The sequence below is a fragment of the Geospiza fortis genome, unplaced genomic scaffold (assembly GCF_000277835.1).
Source record: "Geospiza fortis unplaced genomic scaffold, GeoFor_1.0 scaffold53, whole genome shotgun sequence".
Lineage (NCBI taxonomy): Eukaryota > Metazoa > Chordata > Aves > Passeriformes > Thraupidae > Geospiza > Geospiza fortis.
The window spans coordinates 9,166,928-9,193,973 of NW_005054305.1; the positions used below are offsets into that span (position 1 = coordinate 9,166,928).

The 27,046-nt window shown below is 36.3% G+C and overlaps 1 protein-coding gene across 5 annotated transcripts in view; it reads right to left on the reverse strand.

Moving 5' to 3' along the window:
• The window catches only part of ST18 (ST18 C2H2C-type zinc finger transcription factor), a 100,483-nt gene that overhangs the window by 62,981 nt on the left and 10,456 nt on the right, over positions 1–27,046 (reverse strand). For 2 of the 5 annotated variants that reach the window (XM_031066581.1, XM_031066582.1), the window contains exons 2-4: positions 12,105–12,211; positions 5,445–5,499; positions 3,516–3,546 (exon numbers count right to left, since the gene is read on the reverse strand). The exons of 1 other annotated variant lie outside the window; for it this stretch is intronic. In XM_031066581.1, the coding sequence (XP_030922441.1) occupies positions 3,516–3,546; positions 5,445–5,499 (86 nt within the window). In that variant the 5' untranslated portion in view covers positions 12,105–12,211. The remainder of the gene's footprint in view (positions 1–3,515; positions 3,547–5,444; positions 5,500–12,104; positions 12,212–27,046) is intronic. 2 more of the 5 variants (XM_031066583.1, XM_031066584.1) reach the window with 2 other exon arrangements.

The window sequence follows — 27,046 nt, forward strand, 5'->3', positions numbered from 1 at the left end:
ACTCACAACTCTCTACATTCACAGTGAACAGTTCAACTTCTCTGAATATCTAAAGTGCCTCACAACCCCTGGAACAAGAGTTCCAGATAAAAAAAATGTAATTTTCCTTACTTTTGAAGAAGAGATGCAACAGTGCAGAAAGTAAGGGGAAGTGTAACTATTCCCACTAAACACCAATGCTGTTCTCCATTATTTGAAGCACCTTGTGGACTCTACATTAATCACCAGTGACAGAAGCCCAAACCACTTGGTTTCACCTGTATCTAACTCAGAACAGGTACTCCTTCTATTCAGATATGGATTTAACTGAACTGATCTATTCTTTTGCAATTCTGTGCTTGGATCAATCCAATTTGCTCTTCCTTGGTCTGACCCAGATGCCACTCCATAACCTACAGATGGTTCATTGTACTGTATCCCATCTGTTAAATAAAACACAGTAATGAGAATACATCACTCCAATATTCCTCACTTTACTTTGGTTTCCATTCTAATCCTGAACACAGCTGAAGGTCCTGGTCCTTTCAGTGGTCCATGACAAAATTGTCTAAGATAAGACCTCTTCATTCTGCTTCTCACAGAAGATGGATACTACAGAGCTTCTATGCCCAAAATGTGTCAAATTCAAACTTGAATGTATGGAACAGAGAACTCTCAGTTTCAACACTCTCTTCTACCACACATTGTTATTTCCTATGTTTAGTTTGTGATAAAGAGATTCGTCTTTTTTTAAGGTAGCTTAGCTACCAGTGGAAATACCACAGCAGTACTTTCCTAAATAAAAAATTAAATCATGTTGTCAATATATAAATGATCAACACTTCAAGGAGTGCCAGATCTGTTTTAAAAGACTTACTAAGTTTAGCGTACTATGCTTCAACACTACTGCACATACAGTAGATACTGTTAAAATAACCCTAATAAATTTGAACTAGTAACACAGAAATGTTAATAGCGTTCATATATAACGAAAATTATTTCTATTTTACTGAAATTTATATGAAACTATATGCCTTAGGGCATATAGTTACACAAAATAAATGTAAGTTTGAGACATAAATCATTGTGTATACCTGGTAGAAAAGTCTGTTCTCTGAAAAGTCAGTGCAGTGCAAGAGAAGTTTTAGTTATTTTACTAAGGAAAAAAAAATTCTAAAACCCAGCTTGTCTCTTAAGATAATATCTTTCTAAAAATATACAATTTTATGCAGAAATGTGGTCTTATTTTTCAGGAGAAGATGGATGATAACAACAACATTAGCCAGTTTTCTTAGTGAAATCTTCACTTTCTTTAAATCAAGATTTTTTTGGCATTGAGTTCTATTAAGAAAGATTTCAATGACTGAAATGTAGAAGAGAGAAATTTTCATGCTTTATTGAATCTAATTGGTGATTGAAACTCTTTGTTTTGCTTTTCATTTATTTTATTCTCTACTTTTGTGAAACACGAGTTACAGAATAAGAAAAGGCTAACAAATGCTCTAGAACCAATCAATGTTATGAAATTAATAATAATACAAAATGAGCATGTAAGCTTATGCAGTGTCTTTCATGTAGAAGTATCCCAAGGCACTTCGTAACAGAAACTCAATAAGGAGTGCAAAAGTGCTTTGTCAGATAGGATAAGCCAGGGGAAAAGGGGAAATTAATTAAGCATGGATTTAAATTTCTCAGCCAACACAGCATTTAGAACCTTGGTCAGAAAAGACAGTGGTTCCAATATCTGTATCCAGGGAACACAACAGACTATTTCAGTCTTTAATTCTTGAGGAATGTTCAATAGTTTTCCCACAATGACATGGGTATGACTAACAGGAATGCAGTCCGATGGCTGCATTTCCAAAGAGCAGTCCCTGACTCTCTCCCTCTACTTTTTCATGGACAAGTAGATCCATAGAAATTGATCACCTGACTTGTATGCCAGTCACTTGACTGTGGAGACACCCAATATGGAATTTGGTACAGCAGAAATTATAAATGCCAAGTTAAGGGCTGGATAATGCTTTTCTGTGATGTTTAGCTCACTGTTTTAAACCAATGTATGTTTCCTTATGGAGGAGGTCCACATCTCTGACAGAGTGATCTGCTACACAGTAGTTCCTAAGACAGCATGTGTTTCACAGGGTAAAATAAAGTTGCTTGAGAAAAACTATAGCAGTCGATAATACATAAATCACAGCTTCCCTGATGTTGCAGAAACTTGCACATCCTCTATTTTTCAAACATTTTTCTCTTAGGAACACTTGGACCATCCCCTTTTTTGGATGGCTGCCTCTTCGGATTAATGCATCCTTCTGGTGCATAAATTAGCAATGCACAGAGGAAAAAAGGAGAAGCACTAAATCTCAGGAAACTGAAGCCATACAAAAAAATGAGATTCACAGCAGAGCTGAATGAGTGACTCACCATGAATAATTTATCCAAAAAGTTAGCCTACACTTCTGTTCATGGAGTAGCTATAAGAAGCTTATAATTTCCTCAGTTTTATTACAAAACAAAACCTTAAAATATTGTATGTCTTCACTGCAAATAACTCCCTGTAAATATTTCATGTCCTGTTTTAAGAGATTGGGCATTTTTGGTTGATCAAATAAATCACACAAAGATGTTTCTGTTCCCAAGATGGATGAACCCACAAGCACATATTTTGGATGCCTGCTGTGATTAAGCAAGCAGCTCAGTAACATGATGAAAAATGAATGTAGGGAAGATCTTTCTGCAATTTTTTTTTCAGTATTTACACTGAAGCTGTAGTGAATTATAATTCTGATTAATAACTCTAGGAATTTGTAGGCGCCTCTAAATATTTTCTTTCTTGAAGAATTGGTACAGAATAATCTGCCAGTCTTTCCAGAGTTTAATCTAAGCTTTTGGATCAGTTATTGGGATTTGGTGCATGCATAGGTAAATTAAAGTAGTTATATTGAAATTTTATGAGATATTTGCAGTCTGAAATATCCTTTTGTAGTTTGTGGTTTTGAGTGGGTTGACATTCTTCGTGCAAGCTTGAGAAATACCCCCTGCTCCTTCCATAAATTATGAAACATCAGCAAATACTTGAGGAAGAATGACCCATTAGTGCATTTAGAATTTACAGGAGTATCCAGAACAGTTTTATAAAAGCCATCTAGTAAAATATATTAATATCATTTGGAATGTTCAAATACTGAAATACTGTAATACATATAACAAGAAAAAGAAGACTGAAGAGCTGAAGATTCACCAGAATTTATTTTGTTGTATGCCCTAACTCAGGCTGAAAATTAAGACAACATACTAGAATCCTGCCCACTTCACATTATGTTTGATTATGCTTGCATAATTATTGCCAATATTTTACTTTACTTTTTTGTATATCTAAAAAGTGAATCTGCATAAATTACCTTTTTCAGATCTATGCTAAAGCTTTACAAAATGCATTTGCTTGATTCTTTATTTTATAGTAGTACCAGTGGTATAAAATTGTCAATATGATAAGAAAATAAAACTGAAAAATAAACAACATAAGTTCTTACCTGAGCTCTTGAGCTATAGAGTCCACTTGAGCTGTTAATAAAAGCAGGAAAGAATTAATTAGTTTACACTTCCAGACTTGTGCTTTCTGCAGCCTTGCACCTGCCTATCTGTAATGACAGAGGAGTGGCTATCAAAACACAGGTGGTTATTTCATGCTAACCACAGGATTGTAGCTACTAGTGACAAATGCTGAATGAAGGTGTAATTGTCATGGTTATTTTAGGATGCATGAAACCTGGAGTATGATGTTAAGTGGAACAATAAGGAAAATAATAACAATAAAAGTAAAGTGAAGACCCTTGTTTTTCCTAAAAATAGAATGCAAAATCTCTAATTGCCAGAATTTAAAATCAGTTTGGGGGTTTCAAAGGCTGGTGTTAACAAATTCCTGCCCATACAGGAGTATACAGCATACTGACAAAGCCAACAGGTGTCTCTAAGGATTACTCATATTGCAGAGGCAACTTTTTTGTTTCCACTTCTGTAGAAAATGTTCTTGATATTTTAATTGCTATAAGACTGTATGCACATGTATAAAAACATGGAGAAAAAAAATCCCATAAGTTTTAAAATTGTGTTATTAGCCTTTTGAGTGAAAAATTATGAAACCCCCGTTAACTACAACTGAAGTTTGCTCTGCAGCCAAACTCTATTAACTCACAGTCCTGACCAACAGAAAAGACATGTCCTTATGCTGAGGTGTGAATAACTTCCCTACTCAGAAACTTACCAAAAGGGTTGCATCAAAGTTTTGATATGACAATGATTATGTTTTTTAGAAAGTTTGTCTGTATTTACCCCCTTATCTGCAGTCAGTCTGCAGTACTTCTGTCTTTCCCTGAGAGAAGTCTAGCTACCACTTTTTTGCCCCTTTGATAATTTGAAAATAGAGAATTAATGCCAAACCACTCTAATCTTTCATTTTGACCAAAACTTGAACCTAAAGACAGAATATTAACAATTCTAATTAGTGAGTTGTGACAATAAGTAGAAATAGTCTGTTTTGCACAATCTTTAGAATCAACCATTCTCATTAAAATTAGAGTGAAGGATGGGTGCCTTGTGCCTCTGAAAATAGTCATAAGCAAAAATGTTCACAGGGTAGGCAAAACTTTGACATTTATTTTTAAGTATACCCATTTTTCACTTGTTATCAAGAGTCACAAAAAGTGTTATGAATTAGAATAAAAAGTTATTTTCCTGGAAGGGCTGTACTGCTAGTCAGTCATGCTTTCCAGATGTTGAGATCATTAAGGGCCTGTTTATCTTTCTGTACTGCATTTCCATCTGTTCCTTACAAAAAGAGAGTAATATCTGGGAGATACAGCGAAGTCATAACTTCGCAAATGAAACATGAGCACCAATACTTCAAAAAAATCCACAAGATTCTCTTCTGCCACATACACCTGCAGATTTTGATTAAAGAAAATTTACCTCTGGACTATTTACACAACTATTTTATAGATAATTAATGGCAATAGAGAGAAAAAACATTCAGGTGGCTGAGACAAAGTTTTGATATACAATTTTTTAAAGCATCCATTCAATGTTGTCAACTCAACTTTGTGGAAAATAATTTTGGGGTTTTTTGGTTTTGTGGGGTTTTTTTGGGGTTTTGGGTTTTTTTTGTTGTTGGTGGTGGTAGTGGTTTTGTTTGTTTGTTTTGCATAATAAAAAGTGTAGCCTTTATTGTCTTTGAAAAGTAACTAAAAGAAAATAGCATCAGTAGATTTTTTTGGCTTTTCTTTATACCATAGCTAATAACATTGTGCCTCTTAATGCCAGCAGTCTGTGTCCTGCCCTGATTAAAAAAAGCAGCCGTAAGGAAGCTCCAGAGTCTCTCAGCGAACATTAAGGGCTGTGCACAGGAACTATGATATTTCATGGTGTTCTGGGCACAGGGTCGTGGAGTGTGCTTGCTAACTCACCCTTGGTTCCTTTGGAGCGTGTGCGCAGCTTTTTATTTTCCCCATCTGCATCCATCTGCAATATTAACACAAGGTCTTTAATTCATACCTTTTGCCATTGAGAAAAAAAAAATAAAAACAACACTCCAATACTTTTTTATTTTTACATTTCCAAAGGCCAGACAGTAATAGAAAAAAAAAGAATAATCATGCCTTATTAATCTTGTCAAAGAGATAAAAAGCCATCTGTGAATATCTAGTAAATACCTAGGAGATACCTTTAATGATGCAGATTTGTTTAATAAAGTGATAGTTATGAGTGACTCTGTAAGGTTTAATGACGAGGTCTACAGGAGTTAGCTGAAGGCTTAAGGTTAGAAAGAGTAATGATGCATGAGTGCTGCTTTCAGCATCCACCTCCTGAAACAAAAGGTCCCAGAAAGCTGCTGTGACTACAGGAACTCTGCATTTTCATTGTAACTGAGGCATAGCTCTATAGCTATGTTGGAACCTGCATTTCTGACAACTTCATCCTTAAAACATGAAACCTTCTTGCTTGACAATGCATAACTACACATAAACAGCTTTGAAATTCTTCAACACTTAACTACTTCTTTAAGAAGTTTTGCTTGAAGAGACAGTGAGTTATGGATTTATAGGAGATTTTTTGGGAGGATGTAGTGTCCATATTTGTATTTTATATTAAATAAAACCAAACCCAAACAATTAAAAACCCCAGAACCCCCCAAAAGTCAGCTGATGTCATAAGTTTTCTAACTGAAATAAGACAATCCTTTCAAGATCAGCTGTTCTCGCTACACTTTTGGCTACATCTAAACCCAAACTGGAAATATGCACCTTCTGGTCTTGGATGTGGCCCAGACACATAATTATAGGGGTAGGCTTTCAATCCAGGGATTTTATTGCAAACCCCTGAAATTCAAAGGGATTAAGATTTCATGTTGTGGTGTAGAGAACTGCGGTGACATATAGCAGATTGTACAACAGTGCAATTTTGACCATGTCCAGGGAGGTGAACTCCTTTCTAAAAGTAACACTTTATACATAAAAAAGACTCTATCACCAGGAATATTTTCTAAGCAAAATTTTAGGAACTAAGGAATTTTTCTTCAGTCTCTGAAGGAAGTTTACTATCTGTCTTTGCCTTGAATCTCAGTTTCCCTGTTTGTAAAATGGTGATGATAAATATATTGTAGAAAAGCAACTCCCATTGGCTTATGCCGACCAGTTTGCAGACACCATCTCTGATTTATGAAACTGTGTTGGGTGATAGGTAGATATGGAGACCAGAAGTTGCCAGGCATCTCTCCCTGAAAAATGTCACAAGATAAATACTGATGTCAGCAGAAGATCCTGTCAATTATTTCACTTTTTCTTTCTGAGGATCTGCTGAACTGCACTGAACTGAGGAATGATGCAAGAAGTCCTGTTTGTGCCTTTTCCATTTATAGAGTTTGAAGATCTGAGTATGCTTTATTTTTAGCTCAATATGACTCAGATTACTGAGACGTTTCGAAGGTCTTATCTGAAAGAACATTTCAGAATATTACAAAATTGACCTGAGAAATAAAGAGTAAAGTCAGCCTTTCTAGGAGATAGAAAGTTTTCTCTAATTTCCTGGGGTTTATTTGTTTTTATATGTGTTTGAACATTATAAGCAGATATTGGAATCAAAATACCAATTTGAAAGAGAGAACACAAACATTTGAAAAGGGTATTCATGGACTTGAAGTTTAATTCTAGAACACAGGTTAGTGATGTCTGAAATGAAAATATAAACTGATGGAAATGCTCATCAAAGCCAGACAATTATACCTTTTCTCTGTTTAAATTTACATCTGATATTGATTATTAGCAGGGAAAAACATGAGGAACTTCTGTTTATGTAGTGGGGCTGATGGCAGCCTTTACTTGTTACTATCCTTAAAAGCTGGAGAATGAGTTTTTGCAATGTGACTGCAATGGTAATGGGAAACATGGCTCTGTTCTCTGATGCTGAGTTGTGATTGAAGGCACTGACCTGCCATAGACTTATAATAGGGGAGCAGGTGTGGCAATGATGGACTTTAATTTCCTTTAATAAACCTTTTATGTGCCACACTTTTACTGCCATTCTATGATCTCCAAGGTCCTGCACATAATAGGTTCATTACTTTTGATTACTATAGTCTATTGAGACAAACAACTCCAGAACACACTATATATTATGTTCAGTTAAACCAATATAGACTATTTATCCACTGTGCATTATTTCACCTGCAACTCTACAGACAAAATTAACAACAGCTCCTGTAAGCTAAAACTATTAAAACCACTGGTACTCCTTTGTCATCATTTCATAATAAATACCACACCAATCACAGTGCTGTTCTTTTAATTATGAAACAAAAAGTGCCCACTGTTTCTACTGAACAGCAGTTACTTTGGTCTAAACAGCAGGTTGCATTGTGATGAATATTTAAAAACTGTACAAAGAGTGGAAACCAATGATAAAATCAATGCAGGTGATTTTTCAATTGATTTTCTTTCCTTGTGAAAGTTTCACACTATGAGATATCTTTTTATCAACTCAAACCTATCATTTACAAGACAGTTTAGCCTGGTGCATATACATATCAAAATAATCATCATGTCTGTGTTGCAAAAAAGGCACCTTAACTTACAAAATAGTCTTATGCATTAACTTGAAATACAAAAGTAACTTAATGAAACTGAAATCTCTAAACTTTGTCAGCAAAATAAAAACCCTTCTCTTGCTCAAAATTTAAATGTCTTATCTTTGGAGTTTGGTAGCTCTTTTAGAGACTGCCTGATACTGATACAAAGTGAACAAAGTGTCTCACTTCTGTTTTTCATCTACATAGTGATAATTTTACACGAAATTACATCAAAGGATGGTCAGCAAGAAGCATTCAAACTTTCAAATCACCCATGGAACAACAAAAGGATAAAATTCTGAGAAATTCTAGCCAACATTTTTAGAGGTATTTGTTATGAAGGTGTTAATTTGAGACATGTATCATTACTGTTGTGACTGTAAAGGTTGGATGGATTCTGGAAGGTGCTTCATGCTGTCAAAGCTGGGGGATGGTCACCCTCCCTCACACTATGTGTGTTGCCTTGAGTCAAGAATCCGTAAGGGGTAAATAGAATGGTCATGTCTGCACAAAATCCTCACATAATATCTCACTGCTAATTTTTTTTAGCCATCAGGACCATGGGGATAATGAAATGTTTGCCAGGAAAATTTTATTGGGGGTTATAGTCCCATAATTTTTAAGGGCAAGCTTTATAAAAATAATGGCGAGTGAATAGTGGAACTAAGTCCACTTAATCTTTGTGTTTTATAGCTAGATTCTTTGATTTGATGGATTTTAAACTCATCTAAAGATTTTCTTTTCAAAATTAGCTGAAGCTAGCTAATGGACTCTGAAGGAATTAGTGGGAAATACATAGTCAGAAACAAGGACAGAGGTGCAGCAGCTCTGCAGTCCCAAATCATTAAGCAAGTAAGCTAAGAAATAAATACTTTCTGCTTCAGTTATGTTCCGTTTCTGTGATCTCAAAATTTACTGAAGATATTGATGTTGAATTATTTTCTGAAAATATGTTCCAACAAATCCCCGGAGGTTTATGAATGCCCTCTGCCTGACTTTGTGAATTTCATTCTGATCTTTCTTCCACTTTTTTACATCAATGTTGATTGAGACCTAAGCGTAACTCAACAGCTAGATCACAGAAAACTGACTGGAGTCACTGACAATACCCCAAATTCTGTTTGGCTGAAACTGTAAAAATTTACTTTTTAACTGCTACAGGATATTCATGTTTCTCCAGATTAATTTACTGGTGCAATAGCAGCAATCATACTTTCTGAGCAAACTATTTCAGAGTTCCTGGCTGCAGAAACCAAATGGCACTTCTTTTGTTTGTACCATCCCACTGCAGTTTACAGGCTCAAGAGCAGCACCTGGAAATACTTCCCTGAGTGAGAGAATCAGGATTTGGCTCTGAGTTTGGTTTTTTGTGTGCCTGGAGTCTGTCTGTGCACATGTGCATGTACTGATGTTATAATAGGATCCAAGAATATGACTAACAGCTGAAAATAGGGCATGTGCAATAAATTATAATAATGACAACAATAATAATAGCTACTATTTCAGTTTACTCGCACATTTTTTAATTTGAATTTCAGAAACTAAATTGACACTACTATCTGGGTAGGATAGTTTTACAGCGCATTACTGTGAAATAAACTATGGCTTAGGGAATCAAGTGCTGCTGACGTAGGTAAAAGTGAAACACATCTCCTGGAAAGAGCTCATGTAAGAGTTATGCACTTTGTAATTTCCATCGTAATCTTCATACAAACATGGCTTTCCTGGAGTGGGTTTCACACTGCTGGAGTGTCAGTCTGTTTCCTTTTGCATAACTAGCTAGAGGAATAGAAATCACCAGTTCATCTAGAGATAAAGAGTATAAGCTTTATCATTGCGCTGTGAATTTCTGACTTGAAGTTACACCTGATTTTCAAAATTAAATGCAGGGAATCATTTCACTAGGACAAACTTTACCTGATTTTGAGAGGTTTAGAAAAAGAATAACTTTTCTCTACTCCTTTTAATTTGTGAATTACCAAAGTTAGTATTGAGATAACAGCTATATCTCTGTCACAAGTTTAGTGAACTCAGTCAGAAGAAAAAACCTCACTGATTTTAAAGCACAAAAATCCATTCTCAAGTCTCCAACACAAGCCACAAACTTCAAAGCTGAAGTCAGATTCTGCTAAGGACAATGAACAGGACTGTGCTATACTGTGTCCCAAGGTGACAAGACACTCTGTGTACTTCTCCCTACAGTAAATAATACCCTCAGAGCAAGATTTTCAGTGGTTTTGATACTCATATTTTGATATTTCTTTTCATTAACTCATGTAAGACTTTACCACATAAAAAGAGAATAAAGTCATAGAGAAAAAAAAATTAATTAATCTGAAAGTAAGATTTCCTATATCCCACCCAGAAGAGCAGATCACTATTTGTCTGAATGTCTATATGCGTGCTGACTAAATCTTTATCTTAGTCTATGATAACATTTTTAATATAAATTACTTAATCTCACACTGACGGTGAGAAGTATAGTCAGAGAAAGAAATGTGGAGAACACATATAACAGCTTCTAGAAAAAGTTATGCATTTTCATTGCTGGCCATAAAAATAATCCAGAATCCAAATACAATTTTTTTTTCGGAGCATTGCTTGCAATGTGGTTAAAGTTTCTTTCTCTTCTTTTTTTTTAATTTCCTTTTTTTTTTAATAATATGTTGATGACCAGAAACAATAAATATTTAGAAATATATCCCTAAAGACTATCACTAAAAATATGCCTTTTTTCAATGATTTTGTCTATTCTTAACCAAGGAGTAATCGCATCTTTATTTTTGAAAATTTTGCTTTAGCTTGCTCAAAGCTGTGCCTGATTTCTCTAGGAAAAAGTTGAATGGCATGGAAATAATTGGTTCAGCTCAATGAATTTCTTGGGAATTAAAATAAGTACATTTACTAAATGCAAACTTTAGAGCATGTTTATAATACATATAAATCATCAACAGTTTGGCATTTTATACTGTGATTGAATGGTGTACCCGTTTGTGAAGAAGATTTTTTTATATTGAATTCACTACTTGAAAATATGCAGAGACAAAATAAGCCTTAGATCAGAGGCAAGCTTGAATAGCTTTGTAATGAGGATGATTTATTTTGATTCTCACTTCTGATTTCTGAGTTGTCACTGCTGTTGTATACTTCATCCATGCAACTTTGCACAACTGGCAGTGCTGAATATAAACCAAAGCCATATGTTTATGTCCTTTTGCCAAACGACTACAGCAAATAGTTCTATTATTCCCTTAGGTAACCAACATGTGCCAAGTATTTCTATTAGTCTTCTTTACCAAGGCTTTAGAGGGCAGAGTCATAGCTTCATGAAATTAAGGGGCAAGTGCTACTTTTTAAATTCAGAGAAAAATTATATGGTATACTAAGCCGAAATGCTGCTCAACCCAGGCTACTTTCTGGAGGTTTTTCTTCCTAGATTATTATTTTTTCTGTAGTTCAAGGAGTTGTCACTATTTCCTGTGCTAGTATATATTAAACATAATTTTTTAGAAGAAAGAGACATTAAAAAATAAAGCTTTGATGTTTTGAGATAATTTTAAGTACACTAAAGTTTTAGCTCACCCAACTGCAATATAGGTAAAAAAGTCCCAAACCAATAAACCTCATACATATATCTATATAAATCACCAATAAGTTATGAATCAATAATTTTAAATTTAAGCAGTGCCCTGTGAAATATATTCTCATTCCTGGAGTCATATAGATTCAAAGATACTTGTGTTACTGACAATACGTATGGCAAAAAAAGTGTAGTTCACAAATTTAAGAACTAGAATTTCTATGCATTTACAAAATTTCTCATCTCTTCTACTGTTTAGTACTGCTATACCTGACTATTGAAGACTTTCTTAGAACAGCAGATATTATGCAAGAAAAGTAATCCTAGTGCATGAGGCACAACACATGAAACCACATGGTATTCTACTACTAATATATAGCCATATTTCTACTAAAATTATTTTTTTTAAATAAATTATCCCACCTTTGCGTGTTTCCAGGTGAAAATACGTGCAGATTCCAAAGGACCGAATTTGTCACACAGCCCAAGATGCCTTGCCTGATTTAACAGATAATCCTCAAATTCATTCTCTGGAAAAAACAGACAAAGAAACAAAAACAAAAACAACAAAACAAAAAAAACAGCTATACTAAATAAAACATAGGTGAAACAAGACACTCTTTAAATCAAATGAGTAAATAATCCAGGTGCAATATTTCCTTCAGCGGTTTTACAAAGATACGGTGTGGAGGCATCAACGGTGCTTCTAAAAGGCATATTGAATATGGTTTTTTTTCTTTTCTTAAAGTAGTTTCTTTACATCATTAATGCCCTCTTGATCACTTATGAAATAAACCTGCTCTAAGAAAAACTTTTTCATCTTGTGTGGACAAAACTCTACCGTTTCTATATGTAGAAATCCTTAGTCAAATGTTCATGATGCAAAATAAATGAGAAGCATTCTGAAACATTTTAAAAGCAGAAGAAAACCCCTCCATTCTATTTTTTTTGACTTCAAATATTAAAATTTAAAGTTTGGCAGGCTGAAATGTTCTCAGTTTAAGCCAAATTAAGGAAATCCTTGACATTTCTCCATGCTTAATTTTTATTCCTTTCTGTGAGGGACTTTATGCTAAATCAACAGTGACAGCAGAGGAAGCAGAGCTGCAGAAGTTTACATCTGAGTGTACAACACCGAGATCCTTGTTTTCAGAAATACTGAATACCCAAACCCTCCTAACGCTTAAAGTTCTAGGTACCTGCAACCTGGAAGAATCTGACAATGAGCAGTTATTCAGGGCAAGTTTTATTTAGAGGTTGCTCCTCACACTAGTGATCAAAACATTAAAATTTTGCTATCAGTCACAACTTCTGAGGTCTGTTTCATGTATCATCCAGTGTATTTTGTAAAATAGATCTATTCATTGAAGATATTCCAATTATGACAAAGTTTGCAAATAAACTTTCAGAACTTTAACTGTTCTCTTAGTGATATCTGGTGATGTCTTTTTCCACAAAATTTTGAATGTTACATTTCTGAACTTGCAAAGGCTCATTCTAAACAGATTCTCAGGGAAGCTGGCATTTCTTGAGTGACTAATTTCTGCTTGTGTCCCAATAGATAGGATGCTTGCTTCATCCCATGAAGTACTTTTAATTATAATCAGTACTCTTTGATCAAATAATGAAACAGGCAACAGATGTAAGATGACAAAGAAGGGAGAAAACCCAGAGCAAACCATCCCAACACCAACAGGATTTTTAAAGCTTTTTTTTAAACTACATCTTACTAGAAAGAGATGTTGTTTTTCCTCAAAGCCCTATTTTCCTGTTATTCTATTTCAACATTCATAATAAAACCCAAAACCACAAAAGAACTCTCAAAGCCTTCTACCTTCCTCTTCCTCTTTGTTCAAAACGCACTAACCTAAAACAAAAGATCTCTGAGAATAACTACAATGGTGAGCAAAGCTTTCTAAAGACCTAAATTCAGCAAATTTTTGTCTAAAAATTCTAGTAACTTAAGTATTTATTAACAATATATTTTTCCTTTCTTTTCTCAAAGATTGCCAATAAAGAACTAAATCACATAAGGGAGTAGCTGCAGCCCCTTTGAGTTCCCTGATGTCAAACTCATTAGCATCCGAATAACCACACAGCAGCACATCATCTGCACAATTGCAATTTTTTACTACTTTTAATAGCGTTTCTCAAAGGGCTCATTTTCAACTTTCTTCAGTGGTTAGTTGGTTCTCTGGGGAAAAGGAGCTTCCTGACGCTCACAGCTTCCACTCAACAACCAGGCCGTTTGCTGTCAGCAGCATCAGCCCTCTGCCCTAACCCCATCTGCTGTCTCTCTCATCCTAAGGGACTGAGAGTTAAGACAGCACAGCTGAGATCCACTTGGAAAAGTGCACAAAGGACAAGGAAAAACATACTAAACTTTCCACATTTAGCTTTACATAATAAGCTAGTGTATTGAAAGTCCTCCTTATAAGAAAATGAGTTTGGACTGGGATGGGTCTGGGGAGCAGATTTTAAAATTGTGCTGAAGAACTACATGCAACAGTGGCAAAACACAAAACCTTACACCCTTCTGCCGTGTTTAAACACAGCAGAAGTTGCTGGTGGTTAGTAAGTTTAAATGTGCTGGGTTTGATTTCCTTCACATTACAGGGTGCTGGCTGCCATTCAGCTGATTCGTGGGTGAGTACCCACATTTGAAGATAGGGTGTCTCATAAAAACTCTAATACAATGTCATGCATCTCTCATGCTTTAAACAGGGTCTGCAGGATTATGCTGTTTCATGGGATGTGACATGTCCTTAATGTAACACAAACTGTGTGTCACCCCTGTCCTCACTCCAAGAAGTTATATTTCAGATATAAATGTTGGGATCTGATAGTTCAGGTAGCAAAAAAAGGCTTGGTGCTGATTTTACAGGAATATCAAGGCCTTATACTGAATCTGTTTAGGAAGTTTTATGAGTTATAAAATTGATCATGGGCCAAATTTTGAGGTATTGCAAGTACAAAAATCTGCAATACCAACTGGAGAAAATAAGAGCTCAGACCCAAGAGCCCACAAAGTACATCTAACCAGGTTGTTGGTGGCTTTGATGATAGGATCATTGTTGATAGAAATGAGGTAGAGCTAACTTATTTATTTGTAAATCGAGGCTCCTTGGTGGGGTCACTCCCCTAGGGTCCACATGTATCTTCATTTGGCCCAATCTTTTCATAGCTTGCATTGACTTATTTCTCTTTTTTTAATCAAGAATTCAAAACAATTTACAGGCAGTAAATTATGCTTACTCTTCAACTGTCTCTGTGTCTGAACAGTATTTTTTATTCTAGAAGGCGGAGGCTACTTGCCTATAAAGAAAGCTTCCACCCTTTTTAACCATCATCTCAATTCAACTAGAATAATAAACTTTATAAACCCACAACGATGGAATATATGAGTTGCTTGATTTGTCAGTGTAATTGTTCAGTGAAGTCACCTGGAGCCTTTGCAATTCATTCCTTGGTTTATAGCCATTTCTAGTGCTACATGATTTTGTACTGACTCTGAAGTGCCATCCTACTGAGATCCATGAGTCATACCAGGATACTGATGTGAATGACAGTTTAGGTCCTGATCCTCTACATCAGATGTTGGTGACAAATCCCTTCAAACAGCTATTTTGATTGACCCATCGTCTGTGGGTAAAAGTCCACTCATTCAGGTCAGATTACCAGACCTCCTGGGGATTTTAAAATAGAAAAGACATATTGTACAACCAAAAATTATCTCATCAGAAGTCCCAAGTTGTTTTCTCTATCAGAATTTCAATACTCAAAGCTGCACTATATTTGTGAAAAAATCCCAAAAGCTTTTTTAAGCATAATACATTCCATTTCCAACAGGTTAATTTGATTTTCTCTCATTTACCACATCTCTGGTTGGGAATTTGATATACTGCAAATCTGGGAATGAATAATGGCTTCAGTTTGCGATTTGTTAACTCAGAATAAAAGTAATATCTAAGAAACAAAATCCAATGGTGAGCACCATTATGATCCCTGAACATTTCTGGTGGTTCTAAAGCGACAGTGAATTCCCTTTCCCAAGACAAAATAATGCAGTGTGTTTAGTCTTTGAGAAAATAGCATGTGAAAGAAAGATACCATTACAAATAAATAGAGATAACTCTGGACTTCAGTCAGATCTTTATTCTGCACAGTCTGAAGTCTGTGACTTTACACATTAAGTTCTGCACAAGCCTCGGGGAGATCCTGAAGTACATGTAAAATGTTCAGCTCATGAGTAACTGAATTTCAACACCTACGCACTCCCTGCAAGAAATCTGCAGGACTCTACTTGGAAACGTTTTCTTTTTTGTGCATAATTTGAGCTTCAGAAAGGAGTTTCCTTGGGTCAGAGTACTCGTCTTTGCCCTTGTTTCATTTAGTACAAAGTACACAGGAAGCAGGATTATTACTCTTTCAACAATTGCATTTGCTTTCTCGACTCTAATGCTAAACTTTATCTTATTTTGTTCTACCCTGAGATGAACAGAAGGTCACGTTAGCAGTGTGAGACAGGCTGGTAACCCAGGCAGTTGCCCTTCTAGTACCTCTAAAAAACTTCACTTCCACTTATCTTCTCTTTTAAACAGAGCAGTAACTCCAAAGCCAAGATCATATTTCACTGAGCAGGGGAGTTTAACTTTCACCTGATTTAAGCAACAAACTATCCCTCAAAGATACTGGAGGCTTTGCTGTAATTAACATAACTGCATTTAGATGCTATTCATGACCGATAATTCCAACACCTTGTGAAAAAAAAAGGTTGCAAGCTGTAAACATTATAAACATATTCAAATAAGCTTAACGCAATCTGCCATGCTTATTTCTGCCTAGATCATGGACCAGCGAAATGGTTAATGCAAATGGATTTATAATTTGCTTTGGGGGGCCAGTTTCTTCTCCTTATTTATTAGCCCAGCTGATGGGGCAGATTTGATGAGGCACTTCTGGAATAATTGAGTCATCACACAAAGAAGGCTGCTAGCATTCAGAGTGGTTTTATCAGCAGCAAGCAGGCCTGATTACTGACAATTACACTCTGATCCGGTGATGGAGGAGAAAGAGCCAACGAGTGGGAAATGTCCGTGTTTCTATCCAGGAATAATTTCTACATTCATTTTACATGCTAAGTGTTTCCTATCTCTGCATAATAAACTGTAAACAGGAATAGATGGCACAATGTCCCTTAATATTTCCTGGTAATGAAGACACAAATGTACAGTGAGTGCTGATAAATATAGATGAAACATAAGCTATTCTCTGAGTCGGTATTGTTACCTTTAGAATAAATGCATTTTGGTGGTAAAAGCATAATCATAGCTAATGCAAAAAAATGACAGAAGATTGAAGCTGTCCTTGTAACTACACAGAAACTTTGTAAAAGTCCTGTTAATCATGACTACTCTAGAGGCTCATAAGCTGAAGGTGATATACTGGAAAGAACATAATTTTGTTTCTCAATAGTCAACTATGTGGGAACTCTTTTGCTTCGACACAGTAAAGGAGAGCAACAGCAGTGACCTCCATTAACACTTCAGGGATAGAGCACATCTCAATGCTAAACTGAAAAACAATGGAGCTGGTCCTAGAAGACATCTTCACCATGATAAATTCTCATTTCCCTCTCATCAGCTTTAAGACAGTGTTTATAATGAATAATAGAGCTAGACCATAGATTTCATGAGTTGTGTTAAGCAATACATTATTGCATTTAGAACATTATTTTATAGCAATTTAGATGCTGTAAAATGGCAATTATTAACAAAATTCTGCAAGCAGAACTTTGAAAAACTGTTTCTTCAGGAAAAAAAAATGGGGAAAACTTGAAAACAGACATAGTGGCGAGTTGAAAAGTAATTTTGTGTTTGTTGATGGCCAATTATCGATTTCAGCTAGAAAAAGTTAATGTCCTAGTTTAGGGAGAGTTTTCCTTTTTAAGAGTTCATCAGGCATGAAACACTGAATAATAAACTTTTGCATGCTTGTTTATTCCTTTTCCTCTTCTAAAACTAATTCATAGCTTCAAAAGAACTAAAAGTTATTCTCCGCTCACGGACAGTAACTATGGCAACTATGTTTCATTAAAGTAGCCACTTAACTTCAAGGCTTGTGATACAATGATATGCATTATTTTGAGTAAAACCACTCCATAACTACCTTATGATTTCAGAGTAATTTTAAAAGAAAGTTCAAAGAGTATACGTCATTGACTCTGGAACACAGGGTTTGTTTTCTTCTAAAACATGTTTACTCTTTTCCAGCCAGGATGACTTTCCCTGTGGAGTCATCTCTGTTGTGAGGCGCTGCGTGGGGGGATCGCTGCTGCCTTCAGCAAAAGGTGGCCGCGCTCTGCTCACGGAAGAGCTGCCCAGTAGTTGCAGGACTGAGGCCAGCAGGAGATGCCTGAGCACACAGATCAGCCCAACCAAGATCAGCAAAACTGTGTGGGTTTAATTACTCTGTTACCATCCTCTTCTGTGGCAGGAAGATCCTGGTCCGGTTCTGATGTTTGCTGCGCACCTGCTGTTTAGTTGCCACTGCTACAGTCTTTCTACTGTACCTGATTTTTCCAGTTAGTTAGGAATTGATGGATTAGGAATTGATGGGTTTTATGGGGTGCTGTTATGGTGGCACTGGGTCTCTGTAGAAGTTCTGAAGCTGGTTAGGTTCAGTAAAAGTGGTCACTTCTCAAACACAGGCATCATCTAAGTTCCTCTATTCATTCCCTGTGATTTTTGACTGTTCCAGCCAGATATTTTTTGAAATATTGTAATAGTTGGAATTAGGACATCATAATTCTGGACAAAACCATTGCTAAATAGCTGACTTGACATTTTCTGACATGGAATCAAAAGGAACAATAAACCTAAAAATGCAATCTACTTTCGCTAAAAGAAATATAAAACTACCACTCTGCTATCCTGTGCATTCATCTTGCCCTTTCTGAACAAGTTCTCTTCATTAAGCATGACAGGCATGTCCCAGGAAAGGGAAAGTCACACAAAGGGAAGAAGTGTGCCTTCCCTCAACATGCAAATCACATATGTTCATTAACTTTGAGAGTGCCATGTGAAGTACAGTCTGCCACCATTTAAAAGACTTGTAATGACCCTAACTGCTAAAGATAATGGGGGCTTTCTTACACTACTGCTTTGCCCTGAAGATCTTAGGAACATGTTGAAGAGCACAGGAAAAAAAACCTCCAAGAATAAAAATAGCACCTTGCAAATCAAAGCAAAAATTGACTAATACTCATCAGATACAAAAATGTGCATGTCATATGTTCCTTGGGACAGACTTCTTATGCAAAAAGTTTTGCTCATCACATGTTTGCATCAGGTAAATGGAGCAAGGAAAAACATGTTCAGTTGATTCAAACTTATGATAAGAGATCTGCATCACCAGGAGTGCTGGTTCAAATTCTCTTTTCAGAGCCTTTTATGATTCTAAAGTGAGACAAAGATTATTTCCCAAAATGACACCTGTCTTCTGTCATAGGCATAAATAAAAAGCACCATGATTGAGCAAATAACTGGGGAAAAGGGATTCTGGAATTCTCTTCCTGCCTCTGCCACTGATCTGTTCTGTGCCCCTCAGCAAGTCTTTTCTCCTGTCAGCTAAATGAGGATAACAACATAGAGTGCTGTAAAGTGCTTTTGTGCATTTCTAAACACACTTTAATGTAGCAAATATTATTTTCATCGTCATGGATTCATCAGTTCAGCAGTAGCTCATTTAACTTCCTCTGAAACTCAATGTGAAATGTTTCCTGTTTCACTGCCGGCTTTTTTACAAAAAAAACCCAAAAAAACAAAAAACAAAAAACAAAAAACAACCAATTTTAAAAAAACAAAGAAAAAACCAAAAACCCTCCAAAACAAACAAACAAACAAAAAGAAATATAAATGGACAACAGTGAGAAGGATGGCAATTAAAAAAACATGTGGTAAACAGCAAAATAATTTAAAACACATTTCCTTTCTCTTCTCTCCTAATATCTTAGGCAATCTGAATATAACTGTAATCTTTACACATCAGACTTTTATAATAAAAATCTGTTTGTTTTCCTGTATAGAGAAACATTCTCAGAGAAAATATCTAATATTTTCCTTTGAATATTTTTGCTCTCATTGCTGAAAATGTCAATAAGGTGTGTGTGTATATACATATTTATTTATGAGGGAATATGAATATATATGCGTGTGTGAGTATAAATACATATATATTTCTGTGTATAAAAATTTATTTACATGTTTTTGGCAACATTAAATTCAAATATTGCACACAACAAGCGCTGTGTTTGGTTTAAAAGAATTTGAAAGAGGAAAGTTTGTTTCAATGTGAACCTCCTGTCACATTGAAAGTTACCTGTGGTACTACTAAACAGTACTGAATTAATAATTCTAGAAGAATATATCAGTACTATTTGTAGTACTAATACGTATCAGTACTAATTGTAATACTATTTTATATTGGAAAAATAATAGTAATAATTCTATTTTAGCAAACTGGACTACAGCAAGATGAAAAAATCATCCTGTGGAGAGATGTCTTGCAAACTTTGTCACTTAAAGCTCAGATTCCCTAGTGTAAGCCTGGCTGCACTGAAAAGAAGCAGGACACTCTGGTGGACCTCGACAGTACAAGCTACCTGCATGTGAAAGCACTCACACACACTCGGTGTTAATCACACAGATATAAAAATACACACTCCAGGTCAGAAGGTCTGACAAAGTGAGGTGATCAAAACTCTTTTGCATGTGACAGCTGTAAATAATAAACAGCAGTTTAGAAATTCCAAGAGCACTAAGCGATATTTTGTTATCTTAGGCGATAATTATTTCATTCTCGATAAGTAGGCCTTAATCAGGTGTCTGTGTATAATAGTCTGGTTTGTTGTTTGGGGTCTGATGAAATCATGGGCTCTGTGTCTTGAGTTGGTACCTCAAATGCCAAAGTGCATGCAGGAAAAGGGGTTGGCTGAGGGGTGGTTTTTGTGCTCAGGGCATAATCCTTTTTTTCTCTTTTTATTTTCATATGGTGTGCTTACCTATTCAGGAGAGAGATTTTTGCTTTCTTTTGAAGAGGTCTGATCATTTTGCATCAGAGCTGTGTCCTGACACAAGAAGTTGTAGCTGTGACTTTTAAATAACCAGCCTCACTATGGGCTCCATTATGGTAACCAACAGCCTTAAATCATTTTGACAGCGCATTCTCTGCACTGCCCATGTACTTGGAGGCTGTCCTCAAAACACTGAAAGCTGGGGCAGTATTCATGGTTAAGAAAAGTCCAGAAGCAGCCAAACAGGTGGGCACTTCTTTCAGAAAAGGCCTTTTTAGATAGAAGACCTTTTGTACACTGGTTCTATCCTAGGCCCCTTTCAGGGGCTACACCTGAGACAGAAAGTGAATTATCAATGACATTTTTTTAAAGAATCAGTGGTTTAACACTAATTTCTAATCAGATCCTACAGAAAGGAACAGCTCGCATGGCAGCTGTACTTTTCCCAGGGTTAATTACCTTTCACTGCTCTCTACTAATGAGTCAGCTGTTCCTGTCATCACACAACTACACTGTGTTCATCTGTAGCTCTAGCTGTGGACAAACACAGTAGCTAGAGCCCTGTTTACATATTGGCGAGGTTTGTTGTGCAAAGAATTTGCAAAGCAATTTAAAAAAAAAAGAAATACTTAAAACTCCTTCCAATCTCATATTTTTTTCATGGAAACAACATTGCTTTTTGGGCAAACACCATGTTCTCCACGTGACTAAATGCATCAACAGTAAGGAGTTGAATCTAAGGAGTAAGAATCTAAGGATATAAAAGCTAATGAAAGGGTTTTTTTTTTCAATATTGCATAATAGTTTGTATCAGGAAGATTAGATCCTTGTAGCCATCTAGTTTATCTTACCTGACTGTTGAGTGAGGATGTTTATTTATAGCTTGCCAATCTAGGAACTAGAAAACTTCTTTGTAAAATATTGGTTTAAGTAGTATAAGTGATAATAGCACAAGAATTAATGCAGTTAGGGAAGGAGTTTGTATTATTTTATGTGGCAAATTATAATGAGACAATGATTTAAGACTTTCAGTAAACTGTTCATGTTTTGTATGCAATTCCAACAGGTAATTCAATAGCAAGTAAATAGAACACATAATTTCCAGCTAGGTTGAAGAGGATGTATTTTTCATCGCCACATAAGATCAAGAGTAGTCCTCACTACTGGTTATTTCAGCTTTCTTGTGGGAGGCTACAAAGACTATGGCTAAAGATATGCATAGTGACAGCTCTTCCAAAATTCAAGTCCTGTTTGAGTCAACATTCAGAAAATGTTTTTCATATAACTGAGGGCAGGACTCTGAACTGGTGCTGTCTTTATAAAATTATTTATGCTGAAAATATCTGTGTGGAGGTTACCCTGATCTGAGGAGATTTCCTCAGTGTAAGATCTGCAGGTGTTAGCAGAGAAAGCAAATTTTCCCCAGACACCAAAGGGACAACATACACACACATGTCATGTGAGTATCTGTCATGTGAGGGTGAGCTCAGCTATCTTCAGTTTCATCTGCAACAGGCTTGGTCATGAAGTTATTATTTGAGGCTGAATTCCTTTCTAGCTGTCACATGAGATAATGGAAACTGACAAATTTGTGGCAGGAACATAGACATCTTAATATGAAGATGGAAGAAGAAATTAAAGCTTCCAGCTCCAGGTAAACCTTGCAGGACTGACAGCTCAAAATATGATAAATTTCCTTTTGAGAACACCAGAGCAAAGCACCATGGCATTCCAAGGGATCACTTCAGTGGTCATCTAGGAAATGAGTAGTACACTTTCCTTAGAGCATTACTGTGGCAAACCACTTCTTTCTGTCAGGCATCCTAGGTTGTGCAAGTTGTATTGACAGCTCAAACACTCGGAGCAGAGAGAAAATGTGAGCTGTGTGGTTATGCTCTTTTAAAAGGGAGATATGTATTTATTGCACCATTAGAAGCAATTCTCCAGCTTGATTTTGGATTAAGTGAAAGTGAATTTCCTGAAGGTACATTAATTGGGTTTAATGATTCACAGAAACCCCTGGTCACTCTGGTCAGACCAGGGAAAACTGTTATGTAATGCTCTTTTTGTCTCAGATTCTTCCTCTGACCAGATTATTCCTTCTTCCAACACATTGTATCTCACTCACTGTTCATGGAACAAAAAAATAAATTCCCAGGGATAGCATGACTATTCTCCATATAGTCAAAGTCTTCTCATGTTACTGGTTTTCTTAGGTTTCCTGAGTTCTCAAGAGCTTTATATCTCCTTCATCCACAGGCAGGAAATAGGGAAAAATCCTTTCTACTTGGTGAATAGAAAAGCTTCACCTTTGGAATGAGTTTCACCTTTCCTGAGATCTGGTCTGCTTAGCTTGGATTCTGTCAGTACCCAGGCTCAATATCTCCCTACTAGAAGCAGCCTTCATGCTGAACACTGAAGGAACTGGGATGCTAGAAGGCAGCTTCTCTAAAGAGTCTGTTCAGCTGATGATATTCCTATTGCGGGGATCTCTGCAGGAAATTCAGGAAGAAGGGAAAAAAATGGTGGCAAAAACAATGGCGTCTTCCCTGCTGTTTCTTCTTATAAACTTTACTTCTTTACTCCTAAAGTGTCATGTAAATGTAAAAGACAGGGATCATCATGCAACTAACAAATGGATACCAAGCCCCAAATAAACAGGGAAGTAAGCCTTGTGACCTGGAGGGTGTCTGCAATGCTGAACTTGCTGTTTGGAGGCTGGCAATCATTGATTGAAAGCAGCTTGCACTTCCTCAATATCCCAGTACTATTTCCCATGATCACGATATAGTAGCATGTAAGTCACATTAATAACAATAAAAATAACTGGTATTGCTAATGTTGTTGCTATAAATAGCACTGGGCCCAAAGCATTCAGGGCTAAAGCTGTTTGTTCTCTCATGCTATTCAGAGTGACTCAGGGATATGTAAGAAGACAATTTCTGATAGAGAGACACTAAATTTTTTATTTTTGGGAAGAAAATTCTGAGAATATTATGTTTAAGTTTTCAGAAGAAATGTTATAACATTAAAAAGGTTTGTGTTTATTGAACTGGTGCCAATTTATATCACAATAAACGTCCACAATCTTCTGCATGATTTTCATTGAGTCTTTGGAGGTGCTACTGGTGCTACTGAAGGTGCAGAGTCACTCACCCTCTGTAAAACTCATCATTTCAAAATAAGATCAAGCTGAGCATTATCTTCCAGCAGAATTTACTCCTGTGCCTATCCTACCCTTGGAAAAGGAGTCTGAAAAGGCAAAACAGCATCAGAGACCCAGCTACTGCTCCCTGCTTCCCAGACCCACCTATGCCTTGCGTGGCATGGATTAGGGAAGCACATGGCCAAATACTGTCCCATAGGGAGCATCCACTACATAAGGGTTAGCACAGATCTGTGGAGTTGCCTGCAACTTTGAAGCCTGAAGGAATCCTGAACTGCTCACTTGGAGAATTTAAGAACTTTGCCTTCATCTGAAGGAACTTTGAGAAGCTGTCCCTAGGGATTTAAAAGATGATTTGTTTAAAAATCACACACCTATGTGTTAAAATCATGGGATGATAAATAATTCTGTAAAAAATCTAAACTTGTGTCATCAAATCTCTTGAAAAATGAAAGAAAATAGTTGAAATCTATGCAAAGTATGCACAGCATCTGAAATTTTAATCTGAAAGCTTGTTTACAGTTTTTATGAAAGCATGGGGAATACTGAATCCTTATAATCACCCACTGAAACAGTGCAAAACCATAATCAGATCAATCTTTCTATTACTTTGAAGCTCAAGAAACAGAGTCTTGAAAGCCTGAGGAGACAGAGAAACCACCCCTAAAAGTATCTCTGGATGCTAAGTGGTGACTAACAGGAAAAATAAAATGTCTGGATATGCTTCTATCAGCAGTGTTTAAAAAATACAACAGATTAAAGGTATTTTTGAATTAATGGATATTGATAAATCTTCACAGTATGATTCTCTTTATTTTTTTAAGCAGTTTTGAGAAAATAAACTTTTTTAAAAAGGAAATATAATGGCTTCTAAGATAAAAAAAAGAGGAACTGAAACCTTCCCTTTTGTAAAAATTACATTTCAGGAGCAAAATTTAGTCCTCTGAGCTGCACAGCAGTATTCACTTCTGTTATTCTGCTCTCCTGCAATAGCCAAGTAGACAAAGATTTTCATCAATGTCATGTAAGAGAGGAGCAAGAGGAGACTTTTGATCTACAGTGTATCATATTATTCATATCACTGTCTTATATGAATATGTGAGAAATATTTGTGTGTAGAGAAAATTTAAGAAGAAATCAAGTCCAGTTTGTAGGCTGGATGGGAAAGACAGGATTCATCTTCATAACTCTACATGCCTGAAAGGCAAACATGTATTTCTGAGGCAGTAACTGCTGGATTCCCATGGTCTCTGGGTAGCCTGTAGGCAACCTGCAGGCATCTCTGAGGCTGTGTAGATGTGTGATGCATCTTATTCATTTCATACCCTTCAGGGTGAGATGAACTGCACACAAGAAATGTCTCTGTCTTCTGACTCTAATGGGAATCTGGATGACTGGCTCAGGTCTAGCCGCTTCCCCTGTGCACACTGACATTTCACCAAATGGTGATTCCTAACCAAGGAACCTATGGCCATCACTGAACAGCATCTTAAAGCTGAAATAGCATGTATGCCATGTGAGCTGTGTTGTGAAGTAGGGCTGGGAAGGCAAGAGAAATAGAAGGGAAAGCATCCTCCAGGAAGGAAGGCAGTGCCAGTCCTTGTAGAAAAGAACTGGCAAACACCACAAAGCTGATGAGCAGATAAAAAGGGAGCACTGGTAGATGATGAAACTTAGAGAAAAGGAGAGTTAGCTGCAGCTTTGACATGAGCAGTGTGGCGTCAGAGACATGGGAGAACCCAGTGCCAAGAGCCGAAGGAGAAGGTCAGCATGATATGGTAAATATTTCTTATCTAGATATAGCAGAAAGAAGACAATCAAGCTCTAAGCAGAACAGAGAGAAACAGAGCTCTAAGCGTTGGTACGGACTGAAACACCATCCTTTTAGTGTTTGCACTGGACAATATTTTAGGAGAGAATTAAAGTAAGTAAATTCATCACATGGATTAATGTCTGATAAATGGAAAGGGTCTGATATGAATAAAAGTTACTAAAATAACATATCTGTGTTTCTTTTACTATGAGCTGCTACACACCAGAGGAACCTGATGTTACCAATGACAGTGGATCTGCATTTAATTCTTTTGTATTGTTTTGGTTTTGCCATACATGATTCTACCTGCCCTGTTTTATTTGGTGACTTCCGTTCTGAGCCAAGTTTTCAAACGCGAGTAAATAAATTGAAACTCCAATTCTTTCTCATGACTTTTGCTGGTCTTTGGGAGTTAATAAGAACTATATTTTCAAAAATTAAAATGTCATTATGCCTGCATTGCTTGCCACAAACATGCCCTTTTTTTAGCATGTAAGGTGAGTGTTTAGGCAAAGAATTATTAACACAATTCTTTGCTTGATTTGTGAGTGTCAAACAGATCTGAGTCATATGCACTCAGAGAAATGCAGTGTAAAAAAACAAAATGAAGAATAAATTTACATTATTATTATTATTATTATTATTTCATGTATTTACCCCAAAGGAAAAACCGTTGTGAAATTCATCATATCTAAACAAAAGTCTGGCAGCTTAAGTACATGAACGGGGGAAGGGAGACTTATTTCCTGAGTTTCAACAGATGTCATACTTAATTGGTTGTGAAATAAACCAGAGCTACTCTCGGCCTGTTTCCCTAGTTTCAGCTGTGAAGACACTTTTAAACATGTGCATTTCCCTCCTGCTTCTCATAATGAGGGTGTGGGGTGAGAATCAAACCTCCAAAAGGAGTAAAGCAGCGTGCATGTTGCATACAGGCCTTCAGATGCACTAATTAAACAGAAGTGAGAGTTGCATCTTTTGTCCCTGCGAAATACACATCAATACAGAATGAGCCAAGACAACTCTGTTGAAGGGTTACTGCCTTTGCCTTCTGCTAATATCAGGAAGTCACTGGACTATCCCATTCTGCAGATAGCTTTTCCATCTTCCTGTATTTTCTCTCAAAAACACTCTCCTAAATCACAGTATTGTCAATATACTACAACTAGTTGAAATGGGATAATTTTTTTTTTTTTTTGACAGGGAAAGCACCTTAGAGGTTGGGGTTTTTTTCCTCTTGTGGTTGTTTTCTGCTAGAAGCAGCAGAGTAACACCACATTTACCACAATGACATCTACAAAGATTTTTTTAAA